Source organism: Aphelocoma coerulescens, chromosome 1 (genome assembly GCF_041296385.1).
Source record: "Aphelocoma coerulescens isolate FSJ_1873_10779 chromosome 1, UR_Acoe_1.0, whole genome shotgun sequence".
NCBI classification, from domain to species: domain Eukaryota; kingdom Metazoa; phylum Chordata; class Aves; order Passeriformes; family Corvidae; genus Aphelocoma; species Aphelocoma coerulescens.
The window spans coordinates 13,374,876-13,395,523 of record NC_091013.1 but is presented as its reverse complement, the minus strand read 5'-3'; the positions used below and the strand labels follow the sequence as shown (position 1 = coordinate 13,395,523).

The following is a 20,648-nucleotide window of genomic DNA, read 5'->3' as shown; positions in this document are numbered from 1 at the left end:
TGTTTTAGCAGCCAAGGGTTTATTATAATTACTCATTTTCTTTTTTTTGGTTATGTTTAATTAATGACAGTTCTGACTTTCATGTAATAAAATTTTGAAGACAGTTTGAAGTTGGTTGTAAATCTGAGGTTGGTTACATACAACTTGTTATTCTTCTGTAGGTAAGTGCAAATAATTAAGTGATGGTAGTATGATGAAATGAGCAGTCAATGCCTGATGTTTTCAGCTCACTGCAGCTGGTATCCAGTATTTGCCCCATGACCTAAACTTCCTGGTGGCTTTGGCAAGGAATCAGAAGAAACACTGCAGCCAGTGGTTTACAATTGAAGATGCCAATAGCAGGGATGTGAGAGCTCCTATCCTGAAAACAGCAGAGCTGTGTTAGTGCAGTTTAATTTGCACCTGGTTTAATTAGTGCTGTTGAAATGCTGCTGCCCATTTTAGGAAGCCGCTTCTATAGCGCGGTCTTGCGCTGCGCAGAGGTACCTGCTGGAATGGACCTGCAGTTCCTGGTGGCTGGCTCATGTTCCTCAGGCTAGCATTTTGCTCTTGGATGAGGGTACAGACCAGTGTCATCAATGGACTTAGCACTGTTTAAAATATTGCTAGAGTGCTTTGATATGTAAATATTGCTTGCAAGGTGTTCCTATTCAGATTTAACAGCTATTCTTGTTGTAGTATCAAAGCAAAAATAACTTACAGCATTTTGATGTCACTATTGCGACTTTCGCAGATGGAGGGAAAAGGAATTACTCTTAAGATTTTATGCTCTATGAAGAATGTTGTGGATTTTTCAGAAAGCTTTAAATCCTAATCTCTGGTATCAAAGCATGAAGCTGTATTGTGTGTGCTATGAGTCAGTTATAGAGCTGATTTTGGTATTCTAGTGAACGGCATTGTTAATGTTAAGACTAATGAGTACTGTTGATGAATGTTCTCTTAGAAAGTGCTTTCTACAAGAGAGATAATGCCATCAATTAGTTGGAAAAAATCACAAAGGGCAAAGGAATACTGAGTGTGTGAAAGTAAGTCTTTGAATTTGCATTTGTTGTAACCTTTTTTGTTATTTTTTCTGCTTCAAGGGTCATAATATTTATGGATTTGATCTGGAAGTGCTGCTTCAAAGAATTAATTTGTGCAAAGTCCCTCACTGGTCCAAGATAGGTCGACTGAGGAGGTCTAATATGCCAAAGCTTGGGGTAATAAGATTGCTTAAGTCTTTTAAGCCCCTTTATGTTGCATGTGATTAAAAATGAATTAGTTTTTCTGAGGAATTGTAAATGTGACACTGATGTATTTTGACTGTTGGTCATGCTGAATTTTGTGGTTCCCAGATCAGAAATGATGAGTGTTTATATGACTTCTATTACGGTAATAGGATAAACTGATTTTCAAGTTAGGCTAATTTAGTTTACTTATCTCACCTAGATGATAGTAATGACAGATTAATTGCAATAGTCTTTACTGTAACAGTCTTTGTCTGCTGTAACTGTAAAATTAGAAAAAGCAATTTGGATTGATGGGTGAATCATCCCATAGAGAGCTGCTAAGCTCATAATTCTGTAGTTCTTATTACCTATTTGTTCAGAGGACAATGTATGAAGCTTGGAGTATTGAAGTGCTGAACATGGAGGTGTTCTTGCTTGTTCCTGTACTTCCTAGAGGCCGAGATGGGTATTTTGGTGTGGTTCTGTGACTTTTTCATCCTGCTTTTATTACAAAAAAGTATCCTTAGAGGAAGGACAAAATCCACACCTAGGTTCTTGTTGAGGCTAGTCTAATGACTGAAAAAAAAAAAAAAAAGCATGATAGTTTAAGAGTTAAGATGTAACTAGTAGTGAAAGTTAACTATCTATTTCTTAATATCCACATGCAGTGAAAGATACCATGGGTTCTTTAGGGCATAATTGTAAGTTCCGGAGTATTAGTGGTATTTTAATAGAGTATTCGAGCACTTAGTGACCAAGTGACTTGACTGAGTCCTATAAACATATCTTGTGGATAGATATTTTTTGTTAATATTGGTCTGTTTCATTTTATTGGGGTTTTCTCTCCTTGTGTATTATGATGTAGGGTCGAGGAGGGTTTGCTGAAAGGAATGCTGCCTGCGGTCGGATGATCTGTGATGTAGAAATTTCTGCTAAAGAACTAATTCGTTGCAAAAGTTACCATTTGTCTGAACTGGTCCATCAGATTTTGAAAACAGAGAGGGTAACAATTCTGCCAGAGGAAATTCGAAATCTGTACAGGTATGCTGCTGATTGGGGGTTTTCATCCTTCTCTGGAAAGCAGAGGAGCTGGTTCCCTGGCATAAAGTTTTACATTTGCTTGCTTGATTTGTCATGGGGATGCTGATTTAGCATACTGGGATTTGAAAAGTTAAATGCTGTCTTAACATTATGAATTATAAACATTATAAAATAATGTTTCAAGATACTTGTGGTGGCTACTGGTGGCTTATTATGTGTGAAGCAGATTGATTTGTGGGAGCATTGGTGTAGACACACTAACAGGAGATGCAAGCCTGAGTTTTGGGGTAGTTCTCTGAGTATGATAGCTTGCTGTAAAATTCAGCAGTGGTGTGCTACAGATACCATGTGTTCTGTACAGCACATAGGTGTAAACTACTACAGAGTACAAGGGAGATTGATTTTACTTTGCTAGGCCATACCCCTTCTTTCCCCAGTGATTCTCCTCGCTTACTGTTCATGCTGGAAAACACCTGGACAGATGCCAAGTTCATTCTCCAGATCATGTGTGAGCTGAATGTCCTGCCATTGGCTCTTCAGATAACAAACATCTCTGGGAATGTCATGGTACATTTTTATTACTTTCCATCCCCTTCCACTGTCCCCCAAAACAGTTCCATGTTTTCTGTGTTTGATTTGCCAGGTTTAATTTCTAAACACTAATTTAGAATGCACAATGCTGTAAGTTTTTGCTGTGATGAGTGGGAGAGTTCAGTGTTCTAATCAAGTAATAATGTAAAACTTCCTTAAAAATCCCACATTTGAGTTTTGTGCACGGTGATGATACAGAGTAATAGTAATGCTAGGTGAACTGAAATGGGTGGAGGACGTTGCTTAGTCTTTTTTGCTGTCAGTGTTTTCTGTGCTTTGGTTTGAGTTCTGTTTTCGCCCCCTCTTCAGTCCAGGACAATGATGGGCGGACGATCTGAACGCAACGAGTTCCTGCTGCTTCACGCCTTTCATGAGAAGGACTACATAGTGCCAGACAAACAAGTTTTCAAAAAGCCTCCACAGAAGTTGGTGGGTCCAGTTTTTCTCTTTCTAAGGATTTTTATTAGAAAAAGGAAAAAACATTCTTCCATCCCTTGCATGTTACTATTCTGTGGGAGCACAAAGAACCCCAAACATAACTTAGATATAACTTAATGGTACAGCATATGCTTAATTAAAACATTTTCTTGGTGTGGAATTATTAATGAGTGGGAGAGTGTAACAACTTTTCCATTGCATCACAGATCTATAAAAACTCAGTTGTTCTGTTAGTCTAAAATTAAAATAAGCTAAGTACTTGTCTGTGTAGGGAAATGGTAAGATAATCAGTGTTGTTTAATATCTGCACTTAGTTATTTGGATGAACAGTATTTCAAGTATAATTTGTTATATGGGTGAAATATCCAAAGGTATTAAAAAAAATTCCTTTATGTAATACCAGTGTGAATAGTATTTATAGAAATATCCAGATGTTTGTTAGTGAACAAATTAAAATTTGGAAAGGTATTTGTATTTCACTGTAGTTTGCTTTTTAGTTTTAAGTAAGTTCAACAGCAAACTTGAAAGCAACACGTTCTGTTGATCGTATTGTTGCATCAAAGTAGTGCTGGAATTCTAAATGATTCACAATAGAATTGAACAATTGGGACAAGAATTCCTATTACAACATAAGAAATACCAGAATATTCTTTAGGTCAGTAATAATGTTTTTGTTTTATTCAAGCCCAGCCATTCTGTTTCCAAAGCCAACATTTTAACTGGACAATCATACCACTTCTGGGTTATGAGTTGTTCTTTTTTTCATGGTGTGGACTTTTACAGCTAGCTGGAAAAGGCATTCTAGTGCTGTGTTGAATGATGGCAATACTTTAAGGTCTTTGTAATCTCTTGTTAGCAGTTTTTTCCTATCAGGATTGGTTTGAAGGCTGTTTTGACATGTAGAGAGCTTTAGTAAGGATCATGATGAAAACACCATGTTTTGCATATATTTTAAAAGGAATTCTGCACTGGCTCCCAAATTTGTATTTTACTTGCCAAAAATAGCTCCTCTAACATTACAGAAATCTTAGAGACTAGATAATGACTATTTTAAATGCCAAATATAGGTGGATGAAGATGAAGATTTTGAAGATCAGAATAAATCAAAGATAGGGAAAAAGAAAGCAGCATATGCTGGGGGCTTAGTCTTGGATCCCAAAGTCGGTAAGATGTGGCAGTTTTCTTTCTTCTATGAAGTTAGAGACAGGTAGGTTGTATTAATGCAGAGAGATTGCAGTGGGTAATCTGTGTTTGTGGGAGTTTGGTGGTGTGGTTGTGACGGGAATGTTGTTGCATACAACAAAATTCCCAACACTGATTGTGGAATCGCTTCGTTTTAGGAATTAGGACTGTATTTCTATGTATAATTTTGCTAATGGACACGTAAGTTTTCTTTCAGTTTCTCCTCTATGTGGGGAAAACTGTACAAGTGTCCTATAGTAACACAGAAGCTATCTGTTCAACTCTGGTGAGTTAATGGGGTTGGATCGTTCCACTTCTGACAGCTTTCTTTAAAGGGCAGTGGTGCATCTCAGCAGCTGCTTGAAGGGATTTAGATTATGGAAATGTGGTACAGTGTATTATTATCACTTAAATATTAAATGTGGAGTTGTATGAAGTCCTTTGGGAGACATGAGTAATTATGACTTTTGTTTTAACTCTGTTTTAGGTTTTTATGACAAGTTTATTTTGCTTCTCGACTTCAACAGCTTGTACCCATCAATTATTCAGGAGTTCAACATCTGCTTTACCACAGTGCAGCGACTGTCATCAGAAGCACAGAAAAGGGCAGAGGTCTGTGTGCTTTAACTTGTGATTTAAATTACACTGTGTTAACTTCAGAGTGTTTTCTGTGAATCAGCTCCTTAAGAATCTGTTCTTTTCCACTGTTTTTTTTTGTTCCCTTTCATACATAAGAAATGATTCTTGTTTAAAGACGTAGCATATTAAGCTTTGGGTTGGGACTTTTTTGAATATTTTGTGTCTGTCACCTTTCTTTCTGTAATACTCTCACAGAATCTTGCTAAGTTCTCTCCCATCTAATCTTGGTGTCCTTGTGGAACAATATTGTTACTGAGGCTTTGTGACCCTTTCCAGCCACACATCCTCCCTTAGCAATTTCCAAGCTCCTTTACTAGTTTCATCCTAACTTGATAGAGGCTTCCTTAGATTAATTTGCTATAGAATTCATGCAAATATACCTGAAGGAGGTAGGCAAAAGTCTCATGCTTTCTACAGGAAAGAATACAATTATGGGCCCAAGCATTACTAGGCATCAGGAAAACTATGTGTGTGTCTTGGGAGGGTGATGTTGTGACTGTGTCAGCTGTGGGACCAGCTTCACAAAAATTTATGCTATTCAAACTATATTAAACACAGCTGAAAAACCTCCTGAAGGTATGGTTCCATGTACTGTTTTATAAGCAGCTGTGTTGGCTCTGGCTTATCCATGGGTGGAGATTCTTATTTCCTCAGATGTGCTGAAACAATTGTTGGTGGAGCTGTGTTGTAAACTGAAGCTTTGAGCTGGTCAGGTCTAAAGGTTAAACCAGAGGCTTTTATTTTTAACTGGTATCAGCTCACAGGTTGGAATTAGTTCTGTAACAAATGAAATACCAACACAATAGCAGAAATGAGGAGACAAGTATGTGGAGTTCTGTCAGTAAGTTCCTCCAAACTGTCTTTGGATTTTCCCTGCTTCCTGAAGTGTGCTTCAACCTGAAGCAGCTCATTTTGATTTCTCTCACTGTATGATGTTTAATGAGGCTTTGGTGTAATTTCTTGTTACAGTTCTCCCCAGACTGCTTTACTAAACTTGCCAATCTCACAGTGTCTGTATTGCCCTTCTTTTGTACATTTCTGTCACTTTCATTGTGCTTGAAATGTCTTTCCATTTTTGCTGATCAACCATTTCTTCAGTCATGCTAAGAAAAATGTGTCCTTTCTGCTATGTTGTTTTGCTATAATCAAGAGTTGCTTGGGGTGGAGTTTTTTTTCTACTGCTGTGGTCTGTTTCACTTTTGTCAGTTACATCATTCAAAGTATCAGTTCTACAGAGCACATGCTCCTTTTGACAGATCTGAACACCAAAAGTACTTATGTGATGATAAAAAAGGGATGGATTTTTCAGCATGGAAAGAATTGCTGTGTGTGTACTTTTATTTATATTTTTGTATCTGTCTATATATACCTAAGAGTGAGAGTGTGTGTTATTTATCTGGATTTATATATGTGTGTATGTACATAAATATATAACACACATGCACACTAATAGAAAATAAAAAACTTCCTGTTGCTAGTCCATGCCTTCTTTGTGTTGCTCCTACAGTGAAACAGACTTAGGCCACGTCCCCAGCTGGGGCAAAGTAATGCAGTTAACACTGCAAAAAACACCTCATGCTTGTTCTAAACTGTGCTTTGGTGCTCTGCAGGAATTGGCAGTGGTTTTGGGTCTTTTCCCCCCAAGCTTTTCACTTAATTCATTAAAAGCTAATCTTCAAGCAATAAAATGATAAGCAGTGGTGATCATTTGACAGGTCGAAGAAGAGGAAGAAATTCCAGAGCTTCCAGACCCATCTCTGGAAATGGGAATTTTGCCTAAAGAAATCAGGAAACTGGTGGAGAGAAGACGCCAAGTTAAGCAGTTAATGAAACAGCCAGATTTAAATCCTGACCTCTATTTACAGGTGTGTTTTGTAGAACTCCGTTGATTTTTCCTCCCACTCCCCTTAAGTGCCCTGATCAGCCTTGTAGAATAGGGATGATTAGTAGTGGCAGTGATTGTAATGTGCTTTATTTGTAGCCCATCACTGCTGCAGACTGTATAAAAAAGCTGTGAATGTAATTGTGAGCATTAAGTTCTGTTCTCTGATGGCTGTGGTTGGATCATTTTTGCTGGTTGTGTTTCTTTTCAGTATGATATCAGACAGAAAGCTTTGAAACTCACTGCTAACAGCATGTATGGCTGCTTGGGATTTTCCTACAGCAGATTCTACGCCAAGCCTTTGGCTGCTTTGGTGACGCATAAGGGGAGAGAGGTAAGTCATTAAACAGGTTATACACACATGTAAAAAGGCTGAATTTAAGCCACCTGGTTTTTTTCATTGAACAGAAGAATGGTTTTGTTTTTGAAGCTGCTTTTGGTTTCAGAACTCTTTAGTTTGTCTTTCTTGTACTGTCAAACTATTTGGTTTCAATGGGCCAGATTGTGGTGACAAAAAAATCAAGGCTGCTTTCACATTTTCCATGAATTTCCAGTTCTGCTTGATAGGTTAGTCTTTGATTTGGTGGTATGCTTCAGCTTTGGATGAGCCTGCTTTTAGCCAGACTGTCCTGTGGCCTGATATGATGAGTTTCTGAAACCCTGAAGTCTGTGATAGGGCTAATTAACCACGGAGGCAATGGATTATGTATCAGGGCTTGTTTTCTGGAACTGTTCCTTAAAATGAAGTTTCTCATTAGCCTCAGATTTTAGGAGTTGCATTTGACTTTGTAGGCAAAACTACTCTTGCTATTGATTAGGATGGTAGCTCAATACAGACCACATTGATTTTGTCCCTGTGGGAAAAAAAATCTTTATTAATCCGAAACATACCACTGATATAAATTGCCTTAAAACATGATGTTTCATATTAGTTCCTTATAGAAGAGAATACCAAGCAGGAGTCTGCAAAGGTGCCAAGAACAGTTGTGTCAGGATGGCTGGTCAGCCTTTTAGTTGATGAGGGAGATGGATGAGGTCATGTCCCTATTGACAGGCACATCCTTCCCGTGATGTGAAGGCACACCTACTTTACAGTCTCCAACTCAGTTGCATGGGGGTGTTTTATTTCTGGTAACATATCTGTGTTTTTAATAATCTTCCTATCTAAACAGTTCTCTAGAGAGAACCCCACATTTGCTGTCTTCCCAATTTATGTGACCAGTTATGTTTAACCTTACACATCTGTTTAACTCAGAAATAATTTCCCAGTTTGGTAACTGCAAATGTGCCATGCAGCCACGTGAATTCAAAAGTTAATGTTTCCTTTAATAAGGTATTGTGTTTGTTGTTGTGAGATTCTGATATATTTGTCTATGAGGTTGGCATGCAAAGCAGCTGAGTATCATAGCTTTATATTTTCTAATGGTATTTTAAAAGTAATGAATTCTACTTGTTTCTTAGTTTTTTAAAATGATCTCCGTATGTCATATGGACCACCTGCCACAAGCCTGGTATTGTATGGATACTTAAGCTTTTGGCCTCTGTTAAGATGGGGAAATACCTTTCATTTGCACACAGAGTTTATTCTCATTTGTCTGTAACATATCAGTTACAACAGCTTGAAATTCTGGTATTTCTGCATTATGTTCCAGTGTGATGGTGAAATGAGGAAATCCTAAATAGGTGCTACAGAAAGTGCTCGGGAGTTATTAGAGATGGTTTCTCTTACATAGTTGATCTTTGGTTGTAAGGGATTTCTTACCTCTTAAATTCTGGTGGTGCTAGACCTGTGCTGGCTTCTGCCAAGCCTTTGCACGCATTTGAGTTCTTGCCACAGAAGATGACATGAGGACACCTTAGTTTTCTGGGGGTTGTTCTGTTTTGTTTTGTTTTTTAAGTTGAAATATCTAATCTGGAAAAATATTACTTTCAATTTTTATATTAGTCTTTCTATTCATAGGTTTCCTCTTACCACTCTAATATAAAAGAAGTAAATGTTAAGTATCCGGAGGTTTGGATTCTCTATGGGAAAAGGTTAATTAAAAAGTAACTATTATGGAAGATTTATGGTCTAAATTTAAACGGCCTTTTCTGATGATCTGCAATTAATACTTTTTTTTTTTTTTTTGCTGTTGTCAAGGGCACCTGAGTAAATGCAGGTAGGCTTGTAGAAGTCTAAGTGGGAAAAATACTGTGTGGGATGAAAACTGAACTTAATATTTGCACTAACACAATTACAGTTCAATTGTAAGTCTTAGCAGAATAATTGAAAGTGGGAAATACGTATTTCATGTTGAAGTTGTTAAAGCTCATACTAGCATGAAGTTTTAAGGTAGCTGAGAATGAGTTTTGATGAGTCCTGTAAACTGATGCTTTTCAATTGTGTGAGTGACAATCTTTCCACTGAAGTTGTGGGAAGATTCAAGTGCTTGATGCCAAGTGCTGAGTGCCACCTCTCCTGACTCTTAACTTCTCTTTGTGGTTTGGAGACGCTGGTGCACTAGAAGTAGTGGAGCTGCCATGGGATTCCTTACGGTGACTAAAAAATACTTGTAATTGCACATTGCCATTTTAAAAGCTTGTGTGTGACTACGTTAGTGAACTTGTGAACTATATTAGTAGAACTTGACATGTTCACTTCATTTGGATGGCGGAAGTATTAGGCCATTCATAAAAAGCCAGATCATAGATGACCTTTAAGGTCCCTTCCAACCCAAACCATTCTGTGATTCTGTGGCAGTGTAATCCATGAAAGCTCAGTTCTCTTCAGTCAGCCTTAGTGAGATACGGGCCAGTGCTTGATCTTTATTTTGCTTCAGACAGGGAATAGAAATGTAGCAAAGCCTTACATCCCTGGCCGTGGGCAGGCTGGATCCAGCAGAGTTTAAGCGTGTGTGTCGACGATTCCAGGGACCGCGTTTGAGGGGACGGTGTGGTAATGGCGGGCAGTTTGCGCTAGATGGCGATAGAGACCTTGAGATCCTTAATCAATTAAGACTCATTTTTGTCAGTGTTTAAACGTTGATTATCGGGATTTTCGAACGGGTTTTCCTTGTTTTTCATTTGCGGGTAATGTTTAACGGGGCATATCAGTGTGAATTTGTCAGAGTTTATTGTATGGTGTGTCACAGGTAGACTGCTAAGTTCGGGTGTGTTTCGGAAGAAAAAAAGGCAAAAATTTGGGGTGGAAGTGAATTAAAACTATAGCTCAGATCTAGTTGACCATTTTGTCAAATGTAAATATTTTTATGTTTTGACTGTAAGAAATGCATCAGTTCAGCAAAAAAAAAAAAAAAATTCTTTCTACATCTGCAATCCAAATGTTGTATTATTGATCAGGAATGTTTTAGAGGGATTCCTGGATTTTCTTCTCCACCCCTCATGTTACTAAGCGTTTGCCTGGACATTACTCTTGTTGTAACTATAGCAGTTGCTTGCATGGAAAAGTAATAGGAAAATATTTAATATATTTTTAGCTGTCCTTTAATGTAATTTAACAACTGGAAACAAGATGAGTCGGAGCTGTACAACCAGCCAGCTCTGCACCAGCAGGCAGTGTCAGGTCATGCCGTTTTAGCCTCTCTAAAGGACAAGCCTTTTGATGAAGTGTCAGTTGTCTGGTTTCCTAAATGCAGGATGCTGTTTGCTGCAGGATTCTCCTACAGGACAGCAAAGTTGTTGAGAGAATTTAACGGTAGACAGCTTGCTTGCTAATGGCTTTCACTCAATGCTGAGGCCTTTTCCAGGTACTTGCTTTTTTTCTGTGTTGTTTTTTGCTGTTGCATATTTTTGCCCAAGCAAACTTGCCTTTGAAAGGAAAACAACTCGTTTGCTGTTTTCAGCAGTGCTGCCAGGTAGACCTAGTGTTCAATTATGCAAAATAAAAGGGGGAAGGAGGCAATTGGGTTAATTCCAACTTTCTCATTCAGATCCTTTAGATACATTCTCAATTAATAATTAGTTTAAGGCCCTGGCAGTCAAAAGGAAAGAATAAAAGCATGTTATTGCTGCAGTCTGGGAGAAGAATGGATGAGGGAGGAGAAAAATGAAGTGGAGAAAGATGAGCTCATTTAAAAAAAATTAAGGGTAGGTAAGCAGGTTAATGGCCGTCTACTGTAATTATGATCTGTAAAGAAATCCAGGCACTTCTTTTTTTTTTTTTTTTAATTTTTTTTAAAGTCTCGTTCATCCAGGGAAAATGATCATCAACTGCTTTCTCTTAATTGCGTCTAAAGCATTGGTTATACAGTCTGCAAGAGTTGTCACGTGAATGGGGCAATTGACAATTGACAATGGTTTCTTCCATGTTGTACTATAGGAGACAGGGGATTGCTAAAAGAGGGAAAGGAGCCTCCTAATGTCTCGTTATAAGCATGCCATCTATATTTAAACTGGGAGTGTAACATCAGTATAATAATTTTGGAAGACATGGAACTTCATGGCAAAAGGGCTAGGCAAGGAGTTTCTAGCTGCTTTTAAATATAAAAATGGCAAACCAAAATCTTGGGAGAAATAGTGCTAAATTGCTGCATTGTCCTTAAATGGGAACTGGTGGGGTTAAATCATTTGCCACTGCTGTTAAATTTATCATTATGTGTGCAATTGTGAGCCTGTGAAAAAGCTGTGTATGTTACTCTGCATGCTGATATCCAAAACAAGTTGGAGTAGACGAGTAGAGGCTGCATATAATCTGAAAATGTGAACTGAGTACCAAGTAGTAGAAGAAGTATGGAGCATTGTAACATTTGTTGAAATATTATTGGTAGTCAAGTGCAGGAGATGACATCTGGTCTAATACAGACTTTTGCATCTCCAAGGAGAGGAAATGAAACATTTCAATTAAGAAGAATGGCCAGAATATTTTGAGTGAGGAGGAAATTAGTGAGATGGGGAAAAAAATAAATATTTTGGATGGCATGTTGGTATTTTTTTTTTTCCTCCTCTGGACAGAAAGGTTTTATTTAATGTTTAGGAAGATTGATCAGATTCAGACTGATTGTACAGCAAGTCAGATGAATAGAGAAATCTTTTCTTTTTTTTTTTTTCTGCTTATTTTATGACTGTGCTATTACAAGAGGTGTGGTGCCTCTCACTTCCTGACTGCTGATTTCTGTGGATGGGTTATAGCAATTGCATGGCCCCATGGTGAGTTGGATCAGGCTGGTGATCTGAGTTGAAAACTAACTCCAGAGGAAAACCAAATTGATTTCAGTTGGATCAATGGCTCAGTGATTCCCTGTGTGCTCTGAGCACTGGTGGAAAAGGAGGAGGTTGGGAAGTGGGGGCAGGCCCAGTGTGAGATGTAAGGGGTCAGGCATGACCAGCCATTTTCTGGCTCATACTTGACTGTGAAACTGTGGGGTTACTGTGAATAGGAGGTTATTAAACCTCCACACGTGGAGGTTTCTTTGGTTGTTGTTATCTTTCTTCTGTACTTTTGATTTTTTCTTAAGGTTTCCTATCTTGTATTTTTTTTCTCTCCTGCCAAAAACCAGATTTTTGCTTGCATCATATCTTAACCTGGCTGACTAGGTAACAGCAAGATATGCCTCACCCAGAATTGTGGTAAAACTGAGAACCAGAGTACTGGGAAGAGCAAGGTCTCTGGAACGTTCTCTGTATCTGAAATGTAACAGTGTGTCCCCTTTTAGAAGCTGTATTTGCTGGTAGAGAGCTGATACCTCAAGGTTAGGAGAGGTAGAAATGTCTCTCCACATCCAGTGGTAACAGGAAACACTCTCAGGTGCCCAATAAAGTATTGGGGAATGCACTTGAATCATGCACTGCAGACGAAGTCTGCCATGCTTCAGCTTCAGAATTATTAAAGAAATTCTTTAAATCTATCTAGATTATTGCAGGGATTAACAGAGATCCTTCATGGTTCTCTCATAGAGATGCCTTATAAAAGGGAGACACAGTAGCACAGGTGCTTCACCATGAAGGTTGAGAGCTTCAGCACCATCACTCCACCATTTGTAAACTGCCTTGGTTCTGTTTTCAAACACATTTGTTTTCCAAAACCCACTGTTAAGGTCAGATTACAAATGCTATCTGATGCTTTAATGTTTTTCTCCAGTCTGTTATATTTGTTAGCACTACATGTCTTTGGCAGTACACATTTTCTTGGTTCATTAGTAGCTTATCAAAAAATACTTGGGGTTTTGAGACTTCCGCAGAAGCTGTTCTTTAGGATCTTATTGCCTCGCTCATTTGCGTCATGCATTCATCTTAAATTGGATGTTGGCTTGTTCTAGAAACCCTGGGTTTGGATATCTAGATGGTAATAAAGTTTTTGAAATAAAAGATACTTCAAATAGGAGTTAAAAATAATTTTCATTTTCAAGCACTATTCCTAAGAGGATAGAAAAACAGTCTAACTGAAGTGTCTGTCTCCCACGAGACTTAAATAAATATTCATACTGTCCTTCAACGATACGACACCTTGATCTCATCATCAAAAATTTTCATATATTTCCTGGGAATCTTGCCCACTGTGCAAAAGCTGACTTTTTCACCACAAATTCTATTAGAAGCTTTTGACTCCATCCACAATGAGATGATCTGTTCTTTTCCCTCTTGGATAAATACTCATTTGAGCCTACTAGGTCTGTTGTTTTCAGGTAGTGGTTTCAGGATGGTGATGATCCTACTTTGATATATAGGGAGCGGCTGAAAGCTGGGTTTCCTTTACTTTGGAAAAAATTGTTTGAGGATGGAATTAATTGTGATCTTCAACAACCTAATGGAGGCTAGCTAGAAGAAGCCAGACTCTTCCCAGAGATGCCAGGTCTAGCCCTGTCTGGGGCCAGAGGCTGGGTTAAACGATGTCCAGAGATCCCTTTGAACCAAAGCTGGTGTGTGACCATTGGTTGAGAAGTTCCTTTAATTCTCACTGAGGCTTATCACCATGGTCAGCAAGATCCAACAGATTAAACTTGTCATTTAAAGGGAAGAAAACTGGAAGAATGAGGATATGTCAGCAGTGATACTTGTTCTTACCAGGCTGTTTTCGTTTCAGGGCTAAAAAAATAATGTTTGAGTACTTCAGATGCAGGTTTTGCTGTGTAGATCAGGTCGTGTGGTCTCTTGCATGTTATGTCCTTTCACTGGGCCTGTGCCAAGATTCATTGGCTTAATTTAGAAGATAAGCATGAACAGCTTATGCTATTTTCAGCACCGAAATATACTTATGAGACAGATGAAAGAGTTTGTTAAGACCTTTATTTATCTGTGAAAAATGGACTGTCTCTGCTGCTGCAGGTGCAATACCTTGTAAGGATATAGGAGATCTTGGTGGGCAGCATCAAGAATTCTGGTTGTAACAAAGGACTCTTGAGAAGTCGGTGTAGTTTAACAAGCTGGGGCATACCTGATCTCTTAAAATAAGCAAGGAAGGCTGTAAATTATGCATACAGCCTAAGGTAATTTGTTCTGACTCCTTTTGCAGTAGAAAGAAGGCAGTGTCAAAGCTGGATGAACTAAATCCCCCAAATTTTAGAGCTTGAGCAGTGATTGAGACACACTAGCATTATGCTTGCTCTGTTGGCTTTCCTTCCAGCAGTTATACATGATGTAATGCAGGAGATGTTGCTGGTGTCTGTGTTGTCTTTAGCTTCAGGCTATTCCCTTTATCAAATATGGGTAAGGGTTCAGGGAGTAGGATTAAGTTATGTATGTTGATTATATGGTTTACAATTTGGTACTCGTGTTTGCTTATTTGAACCACTAGGAGTAGATGCTCCATAAAATCCTATTTCAACACCTGGATTAGTTAAAAAAAAATTAAAATAAAATACTCATTTCCCTTTACCTTTCATGTTAATCTTTCTATGTTTTCATACTTTCTAACTGGCAGCCTTTAGAAAGAGCAAGAAATAGTTTTTTAGGTTGTTGGGAGTGGGAAGTGGTTCCCACTTGTGTCACTGAAATGACTTGCTTATCAAGCAGTGCTCATCAAAAACGTGGAATGATGGGACCTTTGGAATCATTTGAACCTTACTGTAGGGTTTAATACCTGGCAGTCATTTCTCTATGAGCTTGTGCTAGTCTTGGTAGTTACATGAGACTGGAGAAACTTTTAACATTTGAATACTGGTGATTGATACACCTTTGGTTAAAAAAAAAAATGGCAAAAAGTATTAATGCTTTCTTTCAAATTACTTGCTTTGTTCATGAAACAGAGCAGAAATTGGCATGTTTAAACTATTGGAAGTTACCAGAAAAGTAGGACAGTGTAATAATCTGCTTTGATGAAGTTCAGGGTCATATTTCCTGAAATGACTGGGTAAGCACAGAGGAGACCTCGAAGTACAAACACTTTTTTTTTTTTTTTTTTTAATCCAAAGAAAGTGAATCTGCAGAACAGTTGCTGGGCAGAAGGGTAGCCATGCTAAAGTGAGGGCTCTACACTTGGGCTGCTTTGCCCTTTAGTTTGGTTCTCTGACTTGTTCTATGTGCATTGTCATTTTATTAGGCAATACCACAGTTTGCACACTAATAATTTCTTTCCTGGTTTCTCTGACTTCAGTGCAAAAAATGTTTTCATTGTCAACTTGAGTTTTCTTCCTTGATGCTTTTAATTTTTTCTGGGATATTAAACTGTCACAAGCTTTGTGCAGTAATTTGGAATTAGCAGGTGGAAGACTGACATAAAACCATAGGAATGTCTTAGTCCTGTGCTCGAGTGTATTGCAGCCTTCTGGTTGGTTTTGCTCTGTTTGGAATTTTACTTGTTGAATCTATAACTTCCTTGGTTGTACCCTTTGCTTTTTGAACAAATGAGATTTAAGTCAATGACAGCTGATGTTTTGGTTTACGTGTGACCACCTTAATTTCTCCCCTTTCCTCCCCATCTCCCTCAGAACTCCCTATCATCTTTGAACTTAGGTAAATAATGGTATATTTTGTCTTTGCTCGAAATCTTTTGATCTCTTTAAATTGTAATTGCACCTTTGCCTTGGTGTTTCAATATGTATTGTACCTGGTTTTTTTTTGGCTCAATGCATAGCTTCATATTTTTCAACTTAGAGGTAGAAGTAGTTCATCCTGGGGATAAAGGAAAATCAATGAGAAGCCCGTACTTAGCCCGAGAACCCCTGCAGAAAGCTTTGATTAGAGAAAAGCTTTAGATCTGACTCTTGCACGCAATTGTCCGTCAAGTGGCCAGTCATTTTTGTATGTACGACTGTGTACCACAGATGGTAGGGATGGAAAAAGGTCTGTTACATCATGGAGTTTGTCTTCCAAAGTATGTATAAAGTTGCTTCAGCATAGACACTACTCTTGATTTTTGTTGTTGTTGAAGGCTGTTGTCCTTCAAGAAGTCACTTCTAATTTTAATTTTGCTGTGTTTTGATCTGACTGCTTTTTGTGATCACTAATTTTTAATAGATTGGAAGACGAGCCTGCCTTCAGTAGGAATGTGTTAATTGACAGGTGTTCTGAAGTTCTACATTCTTGGCAGTGGTCCAGGATGACAGAGCAGTAATGACTTAGAAACTGCTATTCCTTCCTGGTGAAAGGATTGGAGGAAATCTGTGGAGTTATTAGCTACTACTCTCTTCTAACAGATTGTGAGAAGATCATTACGGCATCTAATTAGTTGAGATTACCTCCTTTATGCAGAATGTTTGGGTTTTTTTAAATTCCTTTACATGCTGTCTTATGACTTGCACTATTTAACTTTTTTTTCCTCTTCTCTTCAGTGTTCTGGATGGTTACTCTGAGGATTTGAGTAAGGGATCGTGTTCCTATCTCTGTGTGGTGTAATTAGCACAGCTATTTAAATGTTATCTGGAACCCCTTTATCTGATCTGTCAGTTGCTGCTTAGTTCAGTGGAAATGCTTTTATGTAAATCACAGAGCAATGCTTCTGACTTGTAACAAGATTGGGCTGAATTTAGGGAACTGAAACACTTCATCCTGGAATAAAAATGTCTTGCTGAATCAAGAGTAGATTATGAAAGCTCCCACTTTTTAAAAGTGTATTATGCTAACATATGTATATGTATAAATTGAATTAGCCGTGGTACTCCTACAGTGAGAAACTTCCCACTGATTCTAAAAAAATTAAGGAAAAGCTGACACACATGAAATTTTCCTCCCAATTTGCATGCTAGCTCTTCAGCTGGTCTTAGAGTGTGGCTTTTGTCGAGGCGGACATAACACCACACACTTGTTGTAATCCAAAGTCGAGAGAGAGAGAGATTTTCTATTTTCTCTACTGCTATTCTTATACCTCTCCACAATTGCTGGGGCCTATTGAGATTGGCTGCTTAACAAACAATGACAAGGCTGTCTAACAAGCAATGACCATTCAGGCAGTAAAACAATTAGCTGTACAAGCAAAGATGTAGTTGCTACATATTATCCACAAGTTCTTCCTTGTACACACTTAATGTCCCATAACAAGAACACCTTCTCCTTGTGTCCAGAACATCTCTCATTGATTATCTTCTTGGTCTTCTCTGTGGGTTTCACTGAAGCTGCAAAATTTCCACTGTAAAATTCTCACAGGTAAATTCTGACCGATTTTAGGTCAGGCTCTGTGAGGCCCCCAGACCAGCTCTCAGCCTCATCAGGTACCCCGTTTTGTTTTTGTATTACAAAGGCAAAGTTTATTGACTTTTGCAGGGCCCTTTGCAAAAACGACAATAAACATGGCACAGTGAGCAGGATGCAAAAAATAACCAATAGGATCAGGCATCCAGTTTTAAGGAGATTTTTGATCCATCCCACAATTTGCCAATTGCCAAACAAACTAGTAAGCCAATCAGATTCTGATTCTTCATGCAATTTTGACACACTTGTTTGTAATTCATTGCATGCTAGCTCTTCAGCTGGTCTTAAAGTATTTGGAATTAATGCCTGATGGGTTGCAGGGCAGATGCTTTTCTTTTACTTCCAAGTAATTTCTTAATGAAAGCAGTTCCTTCTGTGGCCCAGAGATAGTTGCATTTTATAGGGATCTAGTGGCATTTGTAATGATTTCGATTGCTCTTAGGCTTCTGTGGAAGATAGCCACATAATTTTTTTTTAAATTCCATTCAAATAAAAATAACCTTCCCTCCCACCCTTGTTCAATGTGCTGGCCTTTTGCCATCCCATATTTTGGTGGTAGATCTTGAACTTAAAATAATTATGAAAGTTTCTCATCTTTCATATATGAGCAGCTCATGTAGTTTTGGGTTTTCTTCAGAAGGATGGGCTTCTGACATGGTGACCAAGGAAATATTAATTAACTGTGGCTTTTGTTTGTCTGTCTCAGCTTTCAGCCTGGAGTGTAAGCTTGTGTCACTTTGCTCTATTCTAAATACTGTGTTAAATTACAGCAATTTTTTTAAAGAAACTGTTTGATTTTTTGCCAGGGATTCCTGAGCCATTTAGTAAGAGTTGGAGGGATCCTATTCCTTCTCTGAAAATCAGTGCCAATTTTGGACTGTGCAGCTGTCCCAATTTCCTTTTTATTAATTTTCACTCTAGGAATAAATTTTTGTTGTCTGATGTTTATTCTATTAGCATATTTAAAGTCATCTATTTCCTTCCCCACATATCTTGCTTTACTTTTCTCCCCCCCCTGCTTTTTTTTTTCCTGAAAATGGAAAAAGAAATAGATCTTCCAGAGGAGATCTGATGGTAAAGCTGTATGAAGTGTCATTTATAGGACTATTCCAGAAATGATCCTTCTGTTATTCCATACAGTACTGCATAGCTTTTGGCTCAGCTGGTCTGCATAATAGGGGATAGCCTCCCTGCTAAGCCAAGCAACTCCTCTTTGCTTTGAAGAGTATGTCAGGCATGTGTGGTAGTAGATTATCACAATTATCAAGTATCAGTACTGACTTAGTATTTGTCCCTGGCCTTTTCCATCTTAACTTAAGGAAAGTCTGTTCTGTGACTGTCTGTCAGCCCCTCTCTCTGAGAGGAACTGTGGTTAATAGTTTATTAATAGTTGTGTTGTACACAGACCATCACAGGCTTGCTGTATAGCTCTTGAGCATAAAAGGGGTGTTTTGCAGTTTTATATAAACAAGATGTTCCTTTCATCATTTAATCTCTTTGGACAGACAGTGTTGGTAGCAGGCATCATTAATGGGTTTGTTATGGCTCAAAAAGTTTTTCTTAACTTTAAAAAAACCCCAACCAACTTTTTGCATACTTTGCATAACATAGAGTTGTTGGGTTTTGTCTTTAATTTTTGGTATTTGTGTCATAGCCAGTAGTTGTTTTAGGACTGCAGTTAACCACCATAAAGAGAGCAGTTATACTTGTTCCCTGGAAAGAAGTCTTGGTGCTCTCTGAAGTTCTGAACACAATGAGTTTTGGGAGAGATGGAGTTTGGGAAAACCTGAGCCAATATGCATACACATAATGAAAATATCCTTGACATGTTTTGCCTTTAACTGCTTTTGAAATGAAATGGGCATAGGTCCTTAAGTATGAAGTTGGCTGTCCTTAGTGTTTGGAAAAGAAAAAGTAGCATGAACTGCAAATAGATTTGCTTATATGGCAAGTAGTTGGTTTTGTTATTTTATTTGTTTTCCTCTTCTATGTTTTCTGTGTTTGCTTCCCAAACCAGTACTTGGATGTGCTTCTTGGTGTGTACTTGCTTGGAGGTGGGGATGGAACAAAGGGAGAAGTGGAATTGTTGATAGGATAGTTCAAAAGGAGATTAATTGTCCAAAAATGCTAGCAGCTTCTCTGATAACTGCAGTATCTTGAAGTCAAAATGTGAAAATGAAAACATGAAAATTACTTTTACCTCAGTGCTTAGTTCAGTCAGTGTGTCAAGAAGTTAAATGTCAAGAGTAAAATAAAATGATCTAGAGAAGATAGCTGTGGGTCTTCAAGTCACAAAAATAACCTGGAAGCACTGGATGCTCAGAACTGTTAAAGAGAAATACTGCATCATGCTAGAGGACAAGCAACTTTGAGACTCCATTTCAGTCCAAAAGTGTGCAAGAAGTCAAAAAAGATTGGATAATTAGTCCTCTTTTGTACATACAATTAAAATAGCAAACATTTATTGAACCCTTTAAGCCAAACTTGGGAGTCAATGTCAGGATTTAAGCAAATTTTTGTTCACTGGGAGCTGAGAATGAAGCTTCTAGTGGGTAAAAGGGCTTCAGCTGCTTTGCTGAGCTGCACCTGATGCTGGACTTTCTGGGAAGGAAATGTAGATGGATTACACATGAAGTCTGCACATTAGGGTGAGAATCACTGCCTAACTAGGTTTGGGTTTTGATTTTGTGTTTGGGGTGTTTTTTCTTCATTCTTTTTCCTACAGAAGAGAGCAGCTGGGTAGGATCTGTGGGAGCTGTGCTTCCAACTCTGCTCCTTTTTTGCTGATGCCTGGTGTTGAACTCTTCCTGGAGGATGAAATGTCTCTTGGCACATTTGTTGCCATCTGCTGTTTGTTGATAAGGCTTAGTTAGCACTTTTCCTAGGAAAGCTCATGACATAGTTTCAAAAACTGTTCCATTTACCTGTTGCTGTGGGACTAGGCACATGTTTCCCAGCTGGTACATATCATTACAGTTTCAGATGACTAACATGAAAAATGATAATTGAAGCTACAAGCCTATTACGTAGTAAGCTTTAATTAGTTAAACTGCTTCGTATTTGTTTACTGTTGGTGCTAATGCTCTTGAAATTAATTGGCACTAAAG

General features: G+C 38.2%; 1 protein-coding gene and 1 non-coding gene across 8 annotated transcripts in view; both read left to right on the top strand.

Annotated features, from left to right (window-relative positions):
- POLA1 (DNA polymerase alpha 1, catalytic subunit) overlaps window positions 1-20,648 on the top strand; it is a 188,026-nt gene that overhangs the window by 24,775 nt on the left and 142,603 nt on the right. For all 7 annotated transcript variants that reach the window (XM_069034628.1, XM_069034547.1, XM_069034801.1 and 4 more), the window contains exons 19-26: window positions 1,083-1,199; window positions 2,074-2,249; window positions 2,687-2,816; window positions 3,150-3,269; window positions 4,346-4,442; window positions 4,948-5,072; window positions 6,815-6,964; window positions 7,193-7,315. In XM_069034628.1, the coding sequence (XP_068890729.1) occupies window positions 1,083-1,199; window positions 2,074-2,249; window positions 2,687-2,816; window positions 3,150-3,269; window positions 4,346-4,442; window positions 4,948-5,072; window positions 6,815-6,964; window positions 7,193-7,315 (1,038 nt within the window). The remainder of the gene's footprint in view (window positions 1-1,082; window positions 1,200-2,073; window positions 2,250-2,686; window positions 2,817-3,149; window positions 3,270-4,345; window positions 4,443-4,947; window positions 5,073-6,814; window positions 6,965-7,192; window positions 7,316-20,648) is intronic.
- Window positions 4,655-4,785, top strand: LOC138120238 (small Cajal body-specific RNA 24). The gene has a single exon (XR_011155790.1). It is a non-coding gene; the product is annotated as a small Cajal body-specific RNA 24 (non-coding RNA).